Source organism: Calidris pugnax, unplaced genomic scaffold (assembly GCF_001431845.1).
Source record: "Calidris pugnax isolate Ruff unplaced genomic scaffold, ASM143184v1 scaffold4, whole genome shotgun sequence".
Lineage (NCBI taxonomy): Eukaryota > Metazoa > Chordata > Aves > Charadriiformes > Scolopacidae > Calidris > Calidris pugnax.
The window spans coordinates 8,697,026-8,715,757 of NW_015090781.1; the positions used below are offsets into that span (position 1 = coordinate 8,697,026).

General features: G+C 40.1%; 1 protein-coding gene across 12 annotated transcripts in view; it reads right to left on the minus strand.

Annotated features, from left to right (window-relative positions):
* The window catches only part of ABLIM1 (actin binding LIM protein 1), a 197,014-nt gene that overhangs the window by 9,890 nt on the left and 168,392 nt on the right, over positions 1-18,732 (minus strand). For 4 of the 12 annotated variants that reach the window (XM_014958447.1, XM_014958452.1, XM_014958428.1 and 1 more), the window contains 6 exons: positions 17,630-17,759; positions 9,395-9,499; positions 6,950-6,997; positions 4,527-4,673; positions 2,299-2,390; positions 2,069-2,165 (listed from right to left, as the gene is read on the minus strand). In XM_014958447.1, coding sequence (XP_014813933.1) covers positions 2,069-2,165; positions 2,299-2,390; positions 4,527-4,673; positions 6,950-6,997; positions 9,395-9,499; positions 17,630-17,759 — 619 coding nt within the window. The remainder of the gene's footprint in view (positions 1-2,068; positions 2,166-2,298; positions 2,391-4,526; positions 4,674-6,949; positions 6,998-9,394; positions 9,500-17,629; positions 17,760-18,732) is intronic. The other 8 variants (XM_014958460.1, XM_014958437.1, XM_014958495.1 and 5 more) reach the window with 5 other exon arrangements.

Here is an 18,732-nt window from a genome sequence, read left to right on the forward strand (position 1 = left end):
AACTCAAACCCAAGAACACTTGAGGAATCAACTAGCATAAAAAACACAGTTAAAAGAGCTAAACATATAAATAACTGAGACATGCTGACTTTAAGAAACTACATCTCAGCCCCAGACTCATCACAACCTTCCATACAACTCTGTAAGTTAGAGGTTATCATGGCATGATGGCAGGGCACCAAGAAGGGACACTGATTTTGCCAGGCTCAAAATCAAGGTGGTTTCCACTGAGTTCAAAGTAATGCTCAAGGATCAGACAACAGAGCAAAGCAACTTTTTAGTCCTTGGCTAGATAAAGTATTGCTGTGCACCTTATGATAGGGCCCGATAAAGGACAAGGAGAATCCAAGATCAGCAGTGTTCAACTAGATGGGTTCCCTGTAAAGTCTCCCATGCAGGTCCAGTCAATTTTACTTTCCTGAGTGGCACACATGGTTTACATATCATCATACCTTCTGAACCTTTCATGAATTTCCTTCTGTCCTTCCTACTGCAACTAGTATTGCACTTACACTCCCAGCTTCTGCTGCTGCACAAACCAAGATACATAGGACTAACATACTCTATTCTCTCTGTATACATATGCTTCAGCTTACCAATTTTTTTTGCTACAAAGGAGAAAAGGCGATTAGTTTTGGTACTGTAACATTGTAATTGACAGATGCTTTGGTACTAACTTCACCAGGAGAATGACAGTACTGACTGAATTCAACCAAATTGGAGAATTTGGCATCCTGATCTGAAAATATAGTCATCCTGTACACGATGTGATGCTTCTGAGAACATGACATTATTCAACAGACCTCTGTGACTCCTGCTTTCATCTGAAATGAAAGTGAATTAAGGTATCTGGGGCCATTCAACTTAGCATTGACCTCAGCAATTGCATGAGTGAGATAAAGACAATGTGGAAGTGTCAAAAAGAGTGTGTTTTTGAATACAGAGAAGAAGGATAAATAGAAAGAGTGTCAGCATAATGATCAATAGCACCTCTACAGTTAATACAGCCCCTTCAGACAAGATCTTCCATATAAGAATGTAATTTTTTTTTTTTTTTAATTTTATTTTTGTCACAGAAGGGCAGGAAATATAAAACTTGAGGCCCCTTTGTTGCCAGCAACAAGCAGCTTTGGGAAAAGAACCAGTGATTCCAAAAAAGGCAAGGACTGCACTGATTACCACTGCAAAGAGAGATGGACACATCTCCAATACAAGAGTCCTCCAACTTGTGCTTGTAAGCTTCGAGTTGAGCAGGTAGACTCTGGCCCTGCAAACATTACAGGGAGAGCCACAAACATTTTCTCCAAGTCCATAAATCAAGGCAGCACACTTATACAACAGGGAACATGAGGAAATCTTAATTTGCTTGGCAACTACTCCAGTGGATCGCTCCAAAGAGACTCATCGTGTCCCTCTTGGCTCAAAGTACAGCTGCTGTGCTACAATGACCTCTGGATGAAGAGAGTGAAATAAAACCCCTGAACTCTTCTCTGGAGATCTGAGAAGGCCACAGATGTGTATAAAAAGTGCAATGAGGCCAAGAATCTAAGCCACCAATTAACCAAAGTTGACTTTTGTGCTTTTGCTCTGGAACCCAATGAAAATGTCAGCCCAGGTCAAAACACTGGCTGTGTTTGGAATACACAGCCCCTCTGGTAAATGCTGATTTTTTGTCCCTAGGAGGAGAGACAAAACAGTGATAGGAACCACCAGCTTAAGCAAAATGTGTTATTGTAATTTAATAACCCAGCCTATTAGCATATGCATGATGTAATAGACACTGAGTATTTTATACCTTACTCCTTATCTATATTGGAAAATCTTTCTCCTCAAAATTGTCTGAAAATACTCAATCTCATATTTCTTCTAAGTAAAAAAAAACTATGATACTCTTCCTCTCACCAAGACCAGATAATGAATAAGGCCACTCTTTCAGGGAGAACATCATATATAACACATATCAAGTGGTCTTCCCAGTGGTCTGTCTTCTGGGAGACTGCTTGATATGTGTGTATGTGGTGTTCATTACTCACTGTTCATCATTAGCTTTATTGCCTACATGAATTACCTGGAGAATCGTAACGACTGGCAGAAAGGGCTGACCTATCGCGACTCTCCTTTTCCATCTCTTCTTTCAATATCAATTGTCCCAGACCAGAGTTGAGCTATAAATGGCAATTAAAAAAATATGTCATTTAAACAAAGCATAAGAGGCATTAGTAGAAATTGGTTAAAGAAAACAAAGGGGCACTTTTTGGATGGTGTTCAGAAACAGCATGAAGACAAGCTTATAACCACCTTCATGAGCTGCTCCTCCTGCAGTTGCCGGCGTCTCTGTAGCTCCTCATCATCTTCCTCTCTTCCACTTGATCTGCGTCTCATGTCAGCTCCTGCTCCCACAAAACCACAGTACAGAGAGAGCTTTGTGTATCAGTTCCACTGCAGCCTGAGGATTTCAATGCTAGAAAGTACTGGTCAGCTTAATTTACTGAATAAACAAAGCAGTATTTTCTTGCAGACTCAAAAGACTTTTTCAAAAATCACCCTTAATAAAACTCTCTCAGATAGCCTGCCCTATGGCTATCGGCCTTCCTATAAAATTAACAAGAAGTTTTACTGCACATGGGTTTCCAACCAACAGTCCTGGATATAAAATCCCTGAATGAATGTAATAGAAAAAAGGAGCTCAGATTGCTAGTTCTGGAAACATGGGGTTTAATGGCAACAGTAACTGTACCCATGGTTGTAAACAGAAAATCTGATTTACATTTATACTTCTGTCTAGATTTAGAAAAGTGAATTAGAATTAACACTTCAAATGCAAAATTAAACTACATTAATCTCCTAAATGGACACTCATATTTGGAATAAACAAAACATTATTTTTAGTCTAAAATGAAGCAAACTAATTTGTGTTCTATATTAGTTTCTTTCTTTTTATTGAATAATCTTTATTTTCTTGAACAGTCTTAAGTAATGGTCCAATTTGGATGTCAGGACACCTCCGTGAATATATAGAATACGATATTGCTGCAAGTATTTAGACAGCAGTTGTATTTTCTTCTGCACAGGCTATATCCTGGTAAAGTTTTTCACCAATGCTATGCTAGACAAACTCAGTGGTTTATTTAAATAAAGACTAAATTTTGCAACTGAAGTATCAGAAGGTTTGTATCAATTAAATGTTTTGTACAGCAGTGTTAAATTGATGCTAATAGAGGGAGAGACAAAAAGTTACCGAGAAATTATTTGTTTGAATCTAAATTATGTATTCTTTTGTTTGGTGAATCAGGCTTTTGCAAGACTTTTCAATACAATAGCAGTAATACTCTTTTTTTTTTTGACAGCTGAGCTCATTCTAGCTCCGCATAACACTCAGAAAATCAAACAAGCCAAAAAAACTGGTGCTTGTGGGTTTGGTTTTCAGTGATTGACTTCATATGATGCCTTTTTATTTCTGAATAAAATACATCTATGAGCACATTTTTATGTTTATAGTTTCCAAACACTCCTATTTAGTTTCTAAGGTGTAACAAAATCACCTGATAGCCAATATACAAAGCAGTTTTACTGGAAACTATTAAAAGTTGTCATCCACTGCCCAGAAACTAAGCTGAGAGCCAAAAATGACTGTAGTCATCACAAACATTGTCAGGAGAGCTTCAAGTATGACAACGTTACCGCTGTGACTGTAATGTTTGTCAGGTTGCAATCCTATATAAAGTATATTATCAAAAAATGATGCTGTCACATAGGCAGCCCCTTTAATTGGCTATTGAGCTCTCCCACCCTGGGTCTCCTCTCCCAGCACTTCCACAAAAACCCCACTGCACTGAAAACCAGCCACTCCTTCACGGAAACCTGAAACAGGCAACACCTTCAGCGCTTCAGACACGACTTCATAAATGAACCAGGGCAGATAGCTTATTTGATGCCAACAGATAAAAAAAATGTAAACAAAAAAAAAATTAAAAATGATCATGTACATGATTTAAAGAAAAGAAAATGAGATACCTGTAGTGCAATAATACACAGAAAAATACATAGTCTGTAGAAACAGTAATTCTGAAAATCAGGACTTTTTTAGTCCGTTAACTGTTCCACTTCAGTCATTGCTCCTCGCCATGAAAATAGTCATGTGGTTGGAAGCAACCATATTTGCTGTGGAATATTTGCTATTAGCTTAGGACTAGAAAATTAAATAGACAATAACTGAAAGAAGTCAGGCTTGTGTGATGCACCACATCTTTTAAGCTACTGCACAGGAGCTCACATAACTTGTCTATGTGTTAACATCTGTGTGATCAATTCCAAAGCCCTTTAACAAAACCTCTTCTGCTCAGCGCTATCCAATAGTTTTAAATTCACAGACACCTGGAGGTCTTGCCAGAAGAACTGCAATTTGTGGTGACAACCTTGAGTGGACACAATCTTCACTACCCATTGTACAGCTCCAGTATTAATCTACTTTGGTTACCAGTACCTTTTAAGCCGCATCTCGTGTATTGTTATTTTTTTTTGCATACCTATGGCCGCAAGGGAGGGAGGACCTGGCCAGTGGTCTGTCTCAATCTTTGGTATCTCGTTGGGTGCTGGTGCATGTGCTGCTGGGAACTTGGAGGACTTGATGATATCCTCGGAGGACTTGCTCTGTGCTGCCAAAGCAGCTGCATCTAGATGGCAATCAGGGAACTTAGCTATATAATCATCTGTATCAATATAAAGCTCTTCCTAATTTTGGCAAAAATTTTATGCTTTACAAGAAGTTCATTCTCCAAAGCAAACACTTTCATGTTTTGCTTTTCTAATTGCAATCTGAAGCAAAGTCATGTCTTTCTCTTGCCAATTGATTGGAATCAAACCTTCCTCTTGTCCCTTGTTCCCACCCCCGAAATAACCCCAAATCAGCTTTGATTTTACTAGGGTTGCAGAGTATTAGAATGATTAGGCAAGAGTAAGAAAATTCAATTTAACAGTATTTTCCAATATCTCCTAAGGAGAGTTGATTATTAATGAAGATCAAATCAGATTTATGTATTGATCTATCTTCCCTCTGGGACAAGAAAAAAAACAGTTAAGTCTGTTGCTGCTAATTATTTCCTATGTTTCTGTGAAAAGCTGCAAAACAAAAATAAATCTGAAACACTGGTTCATTTAACCAGTGGATTTATTTCTGCTGCATGCCCTTGCTTATTAGCATGCAGTAGTAGTAAAAGCAGATGTGAATTTATTAATAAATACTAAACTCCATTCAGATCGACTTGGCAGGGGGAGGCACTTGCAGCAAAATGAACCTCACCAATAAAATATCTCAGCAATGGAGCACCCACTTAAGATTTCAGTCTAAGCCAAAGTCTCTTAAAAGCATGTGAGGATGTGCATTATGGCTTTCACTTCTTGACATAAAAAAAAAAAAAAAATTAATCCAATAGGATTCAGTTTACAATAAAACCAGCCTTAACCACCTCTTATCTGCAAACTGTTTGCTCAAGTCACCTTCTCTTTTAAGAGGCTATCATATCAGAAGCAAGGATTCTGGACTTTTTTTTTCCTTTTCTCTCTTTTTTTTTAAACAGAAAGACATCTGTTAATGAAGTGAAGCATTGTGTTGCTCATCCAACACATTCAGGGTAGTTTAGGAACATCAGTATTAGATATCATTTGGGATTCCAAACACTTTATGATTGGAAAACTCTAAGCATAACTGTAGGTATGGAGGAAGCTGGTCAGAGTTTACAAAAGCATGACTTCAAACAGTACTTACGTATTAGAATTGGTGATGTCAGTGGTTAAACATTCACATGTTAATGGGAGGTGAGGAGATACATTAAAACCATAAAAATAAACAAAAATAATGTTAAGATTTTTTCCAAAATGAGCATATGGTTTGAAACTTAAAAAAGAAAGAGGAAAAAACCTTGATGTAAAACCACAGCAGTGTTATTTGCGATGCTCGCTCCCGACTACAGAAGGGACTTCCCGGGCTCTCCCAATCATCTCAGCCCAGTGGCTCCCAGCCAACTGTTCATCTAAACCCAGTAGAGTACTGGTAATTTGCTACTTAACCCTAAACACACGTCACTGGATAGAACGTCTGCAAAGGGATGCAAACTTGAAGTCTTTAACAAGTGGAGTCCTCCATCTTTCACCACGTCATGTAAAAATCATTTCCTATTCAAACTTCTCTATTCACGGCAGAAGGGAAGAGTGAACACAGTCCGTTATAGCTGGGACCTTGCTCTGCAGACCTAAAGGCTGGCAATGCAATGGGCTTCTGCCACTGCTGCCATTTCAGACTCACAATACCAGTGTCTACACTGAAAAGATTAGAGCAGCAACACTGCTGTCCCACTCAGAACCCAAACCCCTGGAAAAGCCACACACAGCCTTACTGCCTGAGCTGTGTCACAGGGACTGAGAATCAAATTAGCTCTGTCAGTGATATGTCACCTATATTATCTTTGAGAATTAAAGATCCTTATTTAAATTCACAGGTACATTTGGAATTCCAGTCTGATAATAACATCTCCATCTTATCTGTTGAAGTAAATCATTGTCCTTTGTCTGTTTAAAACAAGGATATTCCATGAAGTCCCTGTCAGAGAGCAGTCTGTTGTTAATCCATTTTAACATGACCAGTACCTGTATTCTGAAAATATCAACTTTAGAAGTGAAAAACAGAAAGGCATCATAATGCTAAAGAGACAGCAAAATCCCAGTTAATGGCAATTTTGCCATTAATATCAACGTGGCCAAGACTTAAACCATATGAAACAACATGCTTTAAAAATAATCACTCAGCAGGACATGCAGTAACAGCAGTTTCAAGCTTGGACTACTAAATTTTAACACTTGCACAGTAAACACTGAATGCTTTTCACTAGTCTGCATGCCTTTTAATTCAGTTGACACTCCAGTTTTGAAATAAATAAAGGGAAAGATCATTTACCATGTTGTTTGTAGATCGGTGGTTTTCTGTAAATGTTGACACCTTGATCTGTGAAATTGAGAAACAGAAAAATGTGAATATGAAAACTACTCCAGCTGTAGATAAAGACAACTCCAACACTAAAACAATAGACAGACTAAATCAAAGATGTGGCACAAGAAAAAGCCAAAAAGCTATTTTTCTATTATATAAAATCAGATAATTTAAAGAAAAGAAAACAAGAGCAAGTGAAAAGTCAAAGACATGTGGTATGAAGTCCTTTGGAGACGGTTCTGTAACATGTGGATGCATCCAAGTCATGAACATTTTAAACATTCAGAAGATTTATCAGTGGAATAAGAGTTAGAGAAGAAATGCAAACAAGCAAGACATTTCAATGGTGAAGAAACAAGCCATTTGGGGAAAACCACCCCAAATAACTTTTGCGGAAAATTGTGCTTCAGTCACAACAGCTCAATTTTCTTTCCAACTCACTGTCTGGGTTGAGCAGAAGAGAATGCAGTGAACCTACAATTCACTTCAAAATCCACAGAACAAAACAGCTGCCTAGTACACTGTTTTGAACAGCCAACAACAGCTACACTTCAGAGTCAAAGGGATGCTTTATACAGTGTTAACTGAGGTACTACGAACTCTAAAACCACAAGCACAGTTTTTATTTCTTTCTTGCAAATTTTTTAATGTAGGGTCCTCCACGTTGCACGTTATCAATGTAAATCTGAATAAAAATGCTTCCTGGAACTCTAATGCAGTAAATCTACAGCATGTCTATAATATATAAAATTTTTACAAATAATGATCTAAGACAGGATCTAAACTACCTTCCCACCCAAGGCACCACTTCATGTATTGAGCACAGCTACAAATAAAACAGTTAATCCAAAATCAGGGCTACTGTGTAAAATCTGTCAAAATTAATTAGAAGAACAAAAGGAGATATTGGGAACAAGAAAATTAATGTCAGAAACCTATTGTGCTACTTCGTACTGCCTGAAAGAAGTTTTCAGTCCCATTAGAATGAAGGATGAAGAAGCATTTTAGAAATACAGGCTGCGTATTGCAGAGCCAATTAAAGTGCTACAGCGGCCAGCTTAGCCTTTGGCATTAAGGAAAGCCAACCTCGAAATCCGTGGCAACAGAGGCAAATCTTACTCTGGGAACCCTACATCCTTGACTAAACAGGCAAATTCATTGCACACAAAGACGCTGAGGTATTTCATTCTTGTTAGTGATCCGTTATGCCTACTTGACCAGCAAATAGGCATAAAAATTACAAGGGTGGTCATGCAGAGCTTTTGCGCACATCGATACCGGAAAGCTGCACGGAGGAGAGGAACACAGCTCTGTCTGGGGCTGCTCGGGGCTGGTTGAAGAGGGCAGCTCTCCCACAATCCTGCAGATTATTACTCCCTGCTATTCATGCAAGTGCGCTTTAGCTTACGCACGTCGAAGTGTGCCAGGTTAGCTTAAGCAGTTAACACAGCCCACCTCAGCCAAGCCAGGTCACACGGACTGAAAAAGAAGTTTATCGGCCAGATGTGAGGAAAGAGGGAAGAGCAGAACCTCTGGCAGTGCGAAGGGATCCTAGACTGCAGGGAATCTGGAGAGTAACTGCACAGAATAAGGCTTTCAGCTTGCACTGATGCAGTCAGGAGGTGCAAATCAACAACACTAGGGACACACCGCCCTCATCTCATCAAAATCCAAGGCAGACGAGCTTCTCCGAGGCTGGAAGAACCGTGCAGCTCACTTCAAAACAGAGACTGCCCTTTATGGGGACAGCCTGAGGCATATATATCATAGAATCATAGAACAGTTAGAGTTGGAAGGGACCTTAAAGAACATCCAGTTCCAACCCCCCTGCTGTGGGCAGGGACACCTCCCACTAGAGCGGGTTGCTCCTTGTGGATCTGCAGGTCACTCTGAGAACACCAAGCCATTGTACAAAACAAGTAAAAAAACATCCTCACCTGCTTTAAAGAAAAAAAGGAACACTAAACTAGAACTGCTTGGTTCAAGACTAAAACAAGTCACAACAATCTGAATGAACAACATATCTAATAGCTCACTGTTCAACTCTTTTCTGTGTGACACTGTGAATGAAAACCAACTCGTCTAAAGTTAGCAGAGATAATGCTCAGCTGGTGCAACTGCAAGAAAAATCAAGCCCTAGGTAGCTCATACCCAGCTCACAGGCCATCGACAGACCCCGAAACCCAAGGCATTCTAACAGTGAAACACCTGACCAACAGAAGAGGAAAAAATCACAATTAACCCCACATATCTTAACCCACTGCTCTTCTCGGGAAGCCCAGGAGCCATTCCAAACCCCGTGGGTGCACCCCATGGTAAACAGCGTGAAAGGATGGAGACAAGACAAAAGTTACAAAGGCTACATTCTACACTGTGACAGGACACCGAGACACACACAGTGCCAGCTCCTACCTGGAACATGGAAATGTTTAGGGGCCTGAGCGTAAGTTGGAGTGAGAGGGCGGCTGTCGGGCCGATAGGGGACAGGGGAGTTCCGACCGCTGGACGGCTCATTGCCTCCAATGAAAGAATGGAGAAAACAAAATGAGAAGAGGGAGAGCAATAAAAAAAACGCAAGCCCAATCAAACCCAAACAAAATTGATGGAATCAAAACCTCCAGGGAGAAAAGAAGTTGAACCAAAAAATATAAATACAAACAATAACAAGAACTGGTCGCCCTGATATATATATTTTTTTTTCCTGATATTCCTGCAGAGACAAAAATTCATGTTCAGGCTGGAGTTGACGTTTGAGCAGCTCAGACTCATTCTGCTGGCATGCAGGCAGGAGCCGTGTGCTCACAGCTGGTGATTAGCTGGGCAGCGTGGAAAAGAAGAATGGAAGGTTACTCGGCAATGATTTAGTACGGAGATTGATATTTGGAGTTAAAAGTCACAGGCACAGAGCACAGCAGTCGATATGCAAACCCCAAACGAAACCAACTCTCAAGCAGATAGAAGCAGATGCAGTTCTACAGTTCCCTAAACCACAAGCATATAGAAGCTAGAGATGGAAAATAGCTGTTAGGTCACTTGGCCCGTAGCAAAAGCCATAGCTGTTCTATGCACACTCTTTCACTGGTTTAGCTCTCTGGTAGGAAATTTTTGATCTAGCAAAGTAATTCATAAAGCAATGCAGCCCATCTGGTGGCTGCGCCCATATCATTGGTTCCACCCCAAATCTTTGTCAATGACAAATTTGACTCTGGTGACAATAAAACACAACAAAAAAGAAACTGCAAACTGCAGGACTTTTTTCAGCTCCAGGTTTCCTATGTCCCATTAGAGGACCCAAAACCTTGGAATTCAGCACATTTCTTATTTATATACTGGGGGGGGGGGGGGGGAAAAAGGAAGTTTTCTTTTTTCTTTACACTTTTCAAAAAAATTCCTCTTTTACTTGAATGGTCATCTGCCAATCTAAAAGGCACCAGTAGGGAGAAAAAAAAAATATTCTCTTTACAAACCTCACTGAGAGAGATGTGTCAGAGAGGCCTCTGCCAGTGTAGAAGCTAATACATCTGCACATACATGTTTTAAAAATTACATGCACAGTTCAGAGGACTGTACAAAATTTGTCCAGAAGAATGCATGTGCAAAATTCTATATTTACCACTTGACTTAATGTACATGATATCCCCTAAATATGACTTTCTTTGAACCACATGTCACAACAGAGGAGTCACAAGTACATTTCACCCGTTGGGAATTGGTAGTCAAAATGTGGACATGTTCAATTTACAAAGCCTCTATCACTAGCACTACAAATACAGGGAAAGAACTCTTCTTCTACTCACCTCTTTATCTCAACTAGACACAACTAAGTATCATGAACGTATGCTGGCTAATCTTGTATCTGGTGCACAGCTAATTTGTTTATAGAGAGCTGGTGATGTTGTATAATGGATACAGTACAAGGCAGACAATTAGCATGGTATCATCCCGCACGTGTTGCTTTACAGATGCCTCTGTTGGCTTGTATTTCCTGGGGTTCCTGTGCAGTCTCTCTCTTCCTAATGACTGCTACTAGTACTGACAAATGACTCTCCTTTATGCTTTCGAGGATGGCAGTCTCATTACTTCCAACCACGGCAGGAGGGAATGGTACATCTACTTAGATTCTCATTAGCTCATCCCTGAGGACCCCACTCTAATAACGAGGCTTAAGTGCTTCAGATGCTGCTGTAAAATCACCCACAATTTATGAGAGCAGTGCCAGCATCCATGGAATGTTCACATGCAGACAGAGCTGCCAGCCTGCCTGTACCTGCCTCCCAGGGCCTCATGGCCAGCAGCCTGCAGCTTCACATAAAAGCAGGGGCTCTGCATCCTCTGCATTTGGGTTCCTTGCTGTGCCTGCACAGGAAAGTCTCTCTTACTATCTCAGATATGCCATAACTAGTGTTAACTCCATACAACAAGAGTGCTCCACCAACGCTGTAGGAAAAACTAGTTCCCACACCCCTGGCAGGAAGCTGAACACGCGTGTGTGTAGGTGGGGGGGGATGTTAGGGGATAATAGAGTAGATTTTATATAAAAATCAATCACTTGAGCACAGCAGCCTCAGAAGTGAAACTCAGAGGCTTTTTTTTTTTTTTTCTTTCATTCTGTTTGCTCCACCAGGTAGTTCCCATTTTCTACAGCTGTGTTTCTAAGCAGGTTGCCCTGGCAGTCAGGGGTACAGCTGTCTGTCTGTCTGTACCCAGCGCTGTGTAACGCAGGTCCCTGCTGCCTCCTGAATCACAGAATCACAGAATCTTCTAGGTTGGAAGGGACCTTAAAGATCATCTCGTCCAACCGTCAACCTAACTGACAAAAATAGACACCCACACAACAAACAAGGAGCATCATCACTAAACCATACCTCCCAGCACTACATCAACCCGTCTTTTGAACCCCTCCAGGGATGGTGCCTCAACCACCTCCCTGGGCAGCCCATTCCAATGGCTGAGAACCCTTTCAGTGAAAAAATTTTTCCTAATATCCAGCCTGAACCTCCCCTGAAGGGCTCCCCACGGGGCTCACTGAGGATTCACGAGCTCAGTTCACAGAATCAGGCCAAAACATCCCATATGCGACCAACACTGAGCCTTCTGTCAACTTATAATGTCATTGCTCTACTTCTGAACAGACACAGGAAAAAGAGCCCAACAGCACCTGAAACCTCAAGACCTGTTCAGGTTTTGTCAAACTATCATCCAGCATCTTGTCCAGTTGTGTGGCTCTTCCTTCCCTCACAAAACTGATAGTCCTGAAATAGCCAAAGCGTGTCTGTTTTCCAGAGCAGAGCTTTCAGCTGCACCCACAAAACTCTGGAAATAGTTATCACACGCAGAGAGCATTTGATTTCAGAGACCTGCCCCAGGGAAAGACAGCAGGAACCTGTGAAAGCCAAGGCCCAGATTCACTATGGAGGTGGGTAGATTCCCTTCGGGAAGGGCTGTGAGCAGGGAAATACACATCGCTCTGGAGCTCTTTTTATGCTGAAATCTTACGGGGGCTTTGCAATATTCTTGAATGCCTCTGAAAAATTCTAGGCATGCGAGATGAAATCCTGGCTCTCAATGAGAGTTTTGTCTCTGATTTCAGTAGGGTGAGGGTTTCTTTCATTCATGGACTTGTTTTGATTCTTTCATAGCAAAGACAGTACTTTATTGAGACAAGAACAAATTCAATGGAGAGTCCAAATGAGATTAAATGAAGTCTAAGCTGATGCCTATTCCACCCTCTTCCAGCTCATTAAACATATATGTTACATCAACGAACTCTCAATAAGATTTTCTGGGGTGTATTTAGCTACTTCACTCCTCAAAGTTCTTTATATTTGGACTTGTCTACAAGGCTTGAGCACTATTATTGTTTATCATTACCTTGTATGAAAACACACTGAAACTGGTCTAAATGTCCTTTTCTGGCTTGACAATACAAAATAACACGGGTGGAATGTGCATTATGCCAGTTTCTTTATCATTATGCTGTTTGGAAATTATGCCCCTTTCCCAAACCAGTTTTGGCATGATCCATGTTCTCTGATTCCTAACAGAAAAAAATCCCCAAACTAGAGCTTTATGAAATCTTTCTTGTAAACTTACACCAAGTTCACCTTCCTGCTAAAAGCACTTGTGGCTTTGAGAAAGGCTGACCAAGTACGAATGAGGCCACAAGATACATTTGCAGTGATTTGAAGAACAAGTATCTACCACACCTAATTAACCCCACAGTGCTATAGTTCTCATTTCAGATATATTCACAAGGGTCTTATTCCCTACTCAATATAAAACTGCTACTCTCAAGGGTAAAATAATGCAGTTCTTTAAACCTTGAAAGCAGACACCTACAATACCCAAGACAAACCCCTACAGGTAAGAGCATCAGGGAGTTGCATTAGGTGCTGCCAATGCCAGACTAATCTCTCTTCTCTGCCACACAGATGTAAAAAGGGGACACTTGGACACACGTGGTGTGCAAGGAGGGCAAATGAAGAATCATGTGGGAAACCCAGATTGACCTCATCAGTTGATAACAAAATACCTGTTTATGAGCACCAAGCAGCAAAGAGGACATACAATGTAGTGCAACTGGATTTCATTCAACACTACCCACATTTTTCAAAAAACCCTACAGAACCCCCCTGAACTAAACCCTGGGCAAGCTATATTATCTCTTCCTATGAAAACACACCTACATGTTGTAATAATAGAGATGTTTATTTAACAAAAATATTACCCTTTGCTTTGCTGAGTTACAACACATAAATGTTGTCCAGGCCTAAGACCTTAATGTAAAATTTTTAGAAAATCATGGATTCTTACAATGTCCTATGTGACATATCTGATAAGCACCATACCTACCCCTTCATCTCCAGTGCTTGTAATCCCACCTGGCCTTTTGTACCAATAACTGAGACACAGACCTAATCTACATGTCAGGTAATTCTCTGAAATCTGAAAACAATAGCCATGGATTTCCAAGAGTTCTTTTGATTTATCCGTTGAAGAAGCTATTTTCTCAACAGAAAAAGAATGGAAATGCCACTTGAAAGAGTGTGAGCATTAATTTGGGTATACAGCAAAGAAATGTTGAAATTGCAAGGATCATGAATTAACTGCATGCTGAAATGAGCAGTGTATCTATTTTTAAGGGTCCCAATCTTTTAAATGAGATTTTTTTTTTATAGTGACATAATAGGAAAGTTGAAAGTGCATATTAATAAAAATTATCTAAGAAAAGGCAAGAGTAAAATTAGTAATGGGGATCTGAGTGCTTGAAGAGCTATAATATTGAGATCTATTAGCATTTCCTGAAAGATCATGGCAACAACTTCCTTGGAACTGTTTTTGATTATCTCCAGTTCACGATTATCTACGTTAATCAGTGGTGCCAGAACAGAATCTACGTTCAACTTGCTCAGCTGCCTCTTGTTGAGCTTTTGTAGGTTACAGAAGCTATGACCTTCTCCCCCAACAGAAGAGATGGCACAGCCAGAGTGCTCCAATAGAAATAAAAGTAAAACCACATTCACAGAAAGCAAGAAACAAAACTAAAAGGTTATTGAGCTGAATTAGCTCCTCGAAGGGACACAATGAAAGAACAATCCTCCCCCCAAATCAAACCATGCTTGAAAAAAAGAGAAATGACCAGATCCTCAGGTAGTGTAAATCCCTGCAACTCTACTGCCTTCAGCAGAGTCTGCTGATTCTCACTAGTTGAGGAGAGGCCTAGAGATTTTAGTTTTACTTCTTGGGCACTAATTATTAACTACCTCGTTGCCACTGATCTTTATATAATTTTTTTCTTTTCTTCTCTGTATTTTCAATCAACTTGCTCTATATGTAGATGTAGATATATAGGCAATATTTGTAGTCAATTTTTGAAATGCATGTTTTAAGAATGTGGAAATTATAATTTAATTTGATATGCTAACTTCTTCAGTGATTGTTATGCACTGCTTTGGAAAGAAGATAAATTAGGCGCATATAGGTTCTAAATAGTAAATGATGTTTTTCTGTATATTTCTAATAGGTAGTTGCTTGATGACTCTTCAACTAGGGCCCTTAGAAATGACATATTTTCTCCAAAAAAAAAAAAAAGGAGATTATGTCTATTCTAATGCCTTTTTTAAGTGTAACGGCACATTTCGAGGCATGCTCAGCTGTACAGCCAACGACAACCTCAGGGAGATCCGCCTTATTAGCTCTGAGAGAAGGCTAATAAATCTCCAGGCTGGAGGGTGCTCCCTGGGGAGGCGCCTGGCTCCTTACCTTTGACATGGGGGATGAAGTGGTGTCGGAAGGGGGAGTTGGGGCGGGAGTCATGGTGAGAGGAGCTGAGGCTGCTCGTGCGCAGGTAGGACACCCGCTGCACACCAGTAGGGAGCAGCTCTGCGGCAGCAGGGAATCGGGGGGCAGAACAAAATGAAAACAAAGAAAAACAATAAGAGAAAGGCAGGGGAAGGAGGCTTCAGAAGGAAGGAAAAAAAAAAAATAGGCATTCAACAATTAGGATTCTGAAAAGAAGGAAGGAGAAAAAAAAAAAAAGGTTAAAGACGTACCGAAGGGTTCGTAAGTGTTAGACAAAATTACAGGAAGTATTAGAAGAGAGGCTGAGACTGATTGCTAATTCGGCATAACATTTATTGGCTTAATGAGCTTCTGATCTATGCCTTGTTACCAAAAAGTAGCCTGCTACCAGCATGCAAACATCACAAACGTTGACGCTCAATTAGTTAAGAAAGCAGCTGCTTTGAGAAGTGCCTGACCAAAAAATGCCAGGCAGTGGGCATGCAAGCCGTTCTCGATTGTTTTAAGACATTCCAAAAATGCTGCCAACATCAGCTGGGGCTCTGCAGGAGGAAAAGGCTGCAAACTTTTTGAAAACTTGTAGCACTCAAATTTTTGAAGAACCTTATGCTGACAACGTCAACGCAATGGTTCACTTCTCTCTCAAGGGCTCGCTGGAAGTCAAAGACAAGTTATCTGGGGCCACTGGGTTTATTCACAGAGAAATTATTCTTGCAAATAACATGATGATTAGAAGTGCCATTAAGAGAAAAATAGTAAATATACATGTGCTACTATTCAACATGAATAATTACTGTAGGAAAATGGTAAAGCAGCATTAACAATTACCCCAAAGCAGGGCAGCAAAGATCAAAATGATAAATTCTACAGAATTACATCTGTGTCATATGCGAAACAAACAGGTGAGCCAAAGATGAGATCATCCGAACAGAGATATGTTTGAACAAACATCTTCTCAGAAAATCCCCCAGGCTGCAAACTCTTGAAGATTTTACATCTGGATCCAAACTCTGGCTTGAGCTCATCCGCCCATCACAAGAGTTACATAAACAGAGACTGCTTCTGGGGAAGGCCCTCGACTGAACACAGACAATAAAGTATCACAGTAAAGTCTGGAACAGGGCCTGGATTTGTTCATATCCCTGATACAACTGATACAAATGGAAAAATCGCCTCAGAATTGCCAGAATCAAGAGACAGAAGTTTGCAGCTTTTTCACGCTTTTAAGTCTCTTTCGGTTTCAGTTGTAACATCATCTTAGAACACAGCCATGTTGTCAGCACCAAGCATCAGACACAATTTGCTTCTGTCCCACCTCCCTTGGGTCCTTTAAATAAGGCATTCACTGACAGACACAATTAGCTGCTTTCAGCCCACCCCCAGTAGGAAATGGCTACAGCATTCAACTTCCACAGTGGTGGCTCTATTATAAATCTTTAATTTTAAAAAATGCAGCTCCTATTGTAGATGGGCTTTTGGCATCCCAACCGCTCAGCTGTAATCACCAAGGAAGATGGAACTGCACGACTGTATCACTTAATGTAAGAACAGATTACAAAGACTTAATTCATTACCACAAACAATAAAATCACTCTTGAAAAGTATTCAATGAATGGCATTTAGAGATAATTTTTTACGCAATTTGGGTGTGGATGAGCAGTTCATTTTCATATCTTGTTTTTATATACATAACCAGTAATTTTGAATGCACTGGGAACCAGAATGACCTGTACATTTTCTATATTGTGCATAGAACTTGTACAACACTGCCAAACTAGCAAGTGAAGTTTCTGTTTTTTAAATGTTCCCAGGCAAATGTCTATGGCTTTAATTAAGAAATCTACTTTGTGAACCATGAGTCTGTTTTTAAAAATGACTAGCAATTTGGAATATCTGGGGGTTTTGCTACTGTGTGTGAGATTCCATGGCTGCACCGAGCTTTAAATGAATTGCTTTCTAGAAGGGAGGAATCCTACATTACTGACTTCTCTACAGTCAAGCCACAACTTCTGTTTCCAACACATAATATTTTTCCCAAATTCCAGAATGACATTTGTGATTCACTGCTGCAAATTTTTGCTCACTTTCAGAAACATATAAAGCTTTAAATCAGAAAAAAACCAAGAAGATCCATATTTATGATTTAAGAAACACTCATCAGCCTCGTGAAAAAGAATGCATCAATCAAGAACAAAAAAACAGGTACCGAAGGAGATACTAAAATATGCCACAACTTTTCAATCCTAAATTCTCACTGCTGAGAGAAACAAGTGCTTCGCTGCACCACTATGTGACACAATAAAGTAACAATAGTTTTACATATACTTCTAAGGCAGTTGCCCTTACCAGGTCTGTGGAAATGCTGAGGGGAACGTGACATGGTGGGTGTGTAGCTGTGACGACTGTACACTGGAGAATTAATGGAGCCCTGACTGGTAGACCTGTGAATCATGCGATCCCGAACATCTTGATAACCCTGCAAAATAGAAACATTCACTAATAAATGTAAATGCACATCACACATTTTTAGCAGCACTTAACTTTCATGGATGTGAAGACATCAGCAGAAGCTACTAAACCAACAATATCCCATAAGCTTTCAAGCTACTTCCTTATTACCGCTCTCTAATGATCTGTTCCAAAGACTCCGATCTATTTTTATAGTCTGGGTCAGAGTTCAGTCTTGGAAAGTTCCAACTCCACCTGCAATTTCTATTAAATTCTATATAATCCTAGATTTGCCCACATTCCTATGACTCCATAAGGGAAGGTGTCTGTACAGGCAGAGCATGCAGTGCCCTGCACAGGACACATGAGCAGCCTCCAGCGAGCTGACCTGGGGACCAGCAACAGCTACAGCACAGAGCTCTCTGGCTTTGTGTACCATGTGTCTTGACTGGCTGCATCAAAAGGTATTTATTATCTCTTTGTATCTGAAAACACAACACTTTCTTGTATACAATTCAATTTACCTAGTTTCCCAGGAAAAAAAAAAAGCCAATCAAAAAAAAAAAAAAAAAAAAAAACTGCCAAATTACCAGAGTATTAAAAATGCCAGTGGTGAGGATGAATCAGCAACCACAGAGGAAATATTTGATTTAAACCTGAGATGAGAGTTCTCAAAAAATGGTCTTACATTAGGATGAAAAATAAAAAGTTCTGTATGTGTAATACTTCTGCTACATGTAACTAAAACCTTTATAAATCCAGCTATGTAGAAGGACAGTGCTACATCAATGAGAGTCAGGTTGACGCTGGCACTTGATACAGCATGGAATAGCACCAGCAGTTGCATTGACATCCGAGAACTTCTTCCCACAAAACCAAACCAAACAGGAAAATATCCTGAAGTGATTGTGGCGCATGTTTGTTTTAAGACCTCATTATCAATAAAAGGCACCAAAATGTTGCTCTGTAAATTAACAAGCAAGTTCCTGGTAATTGTTTGT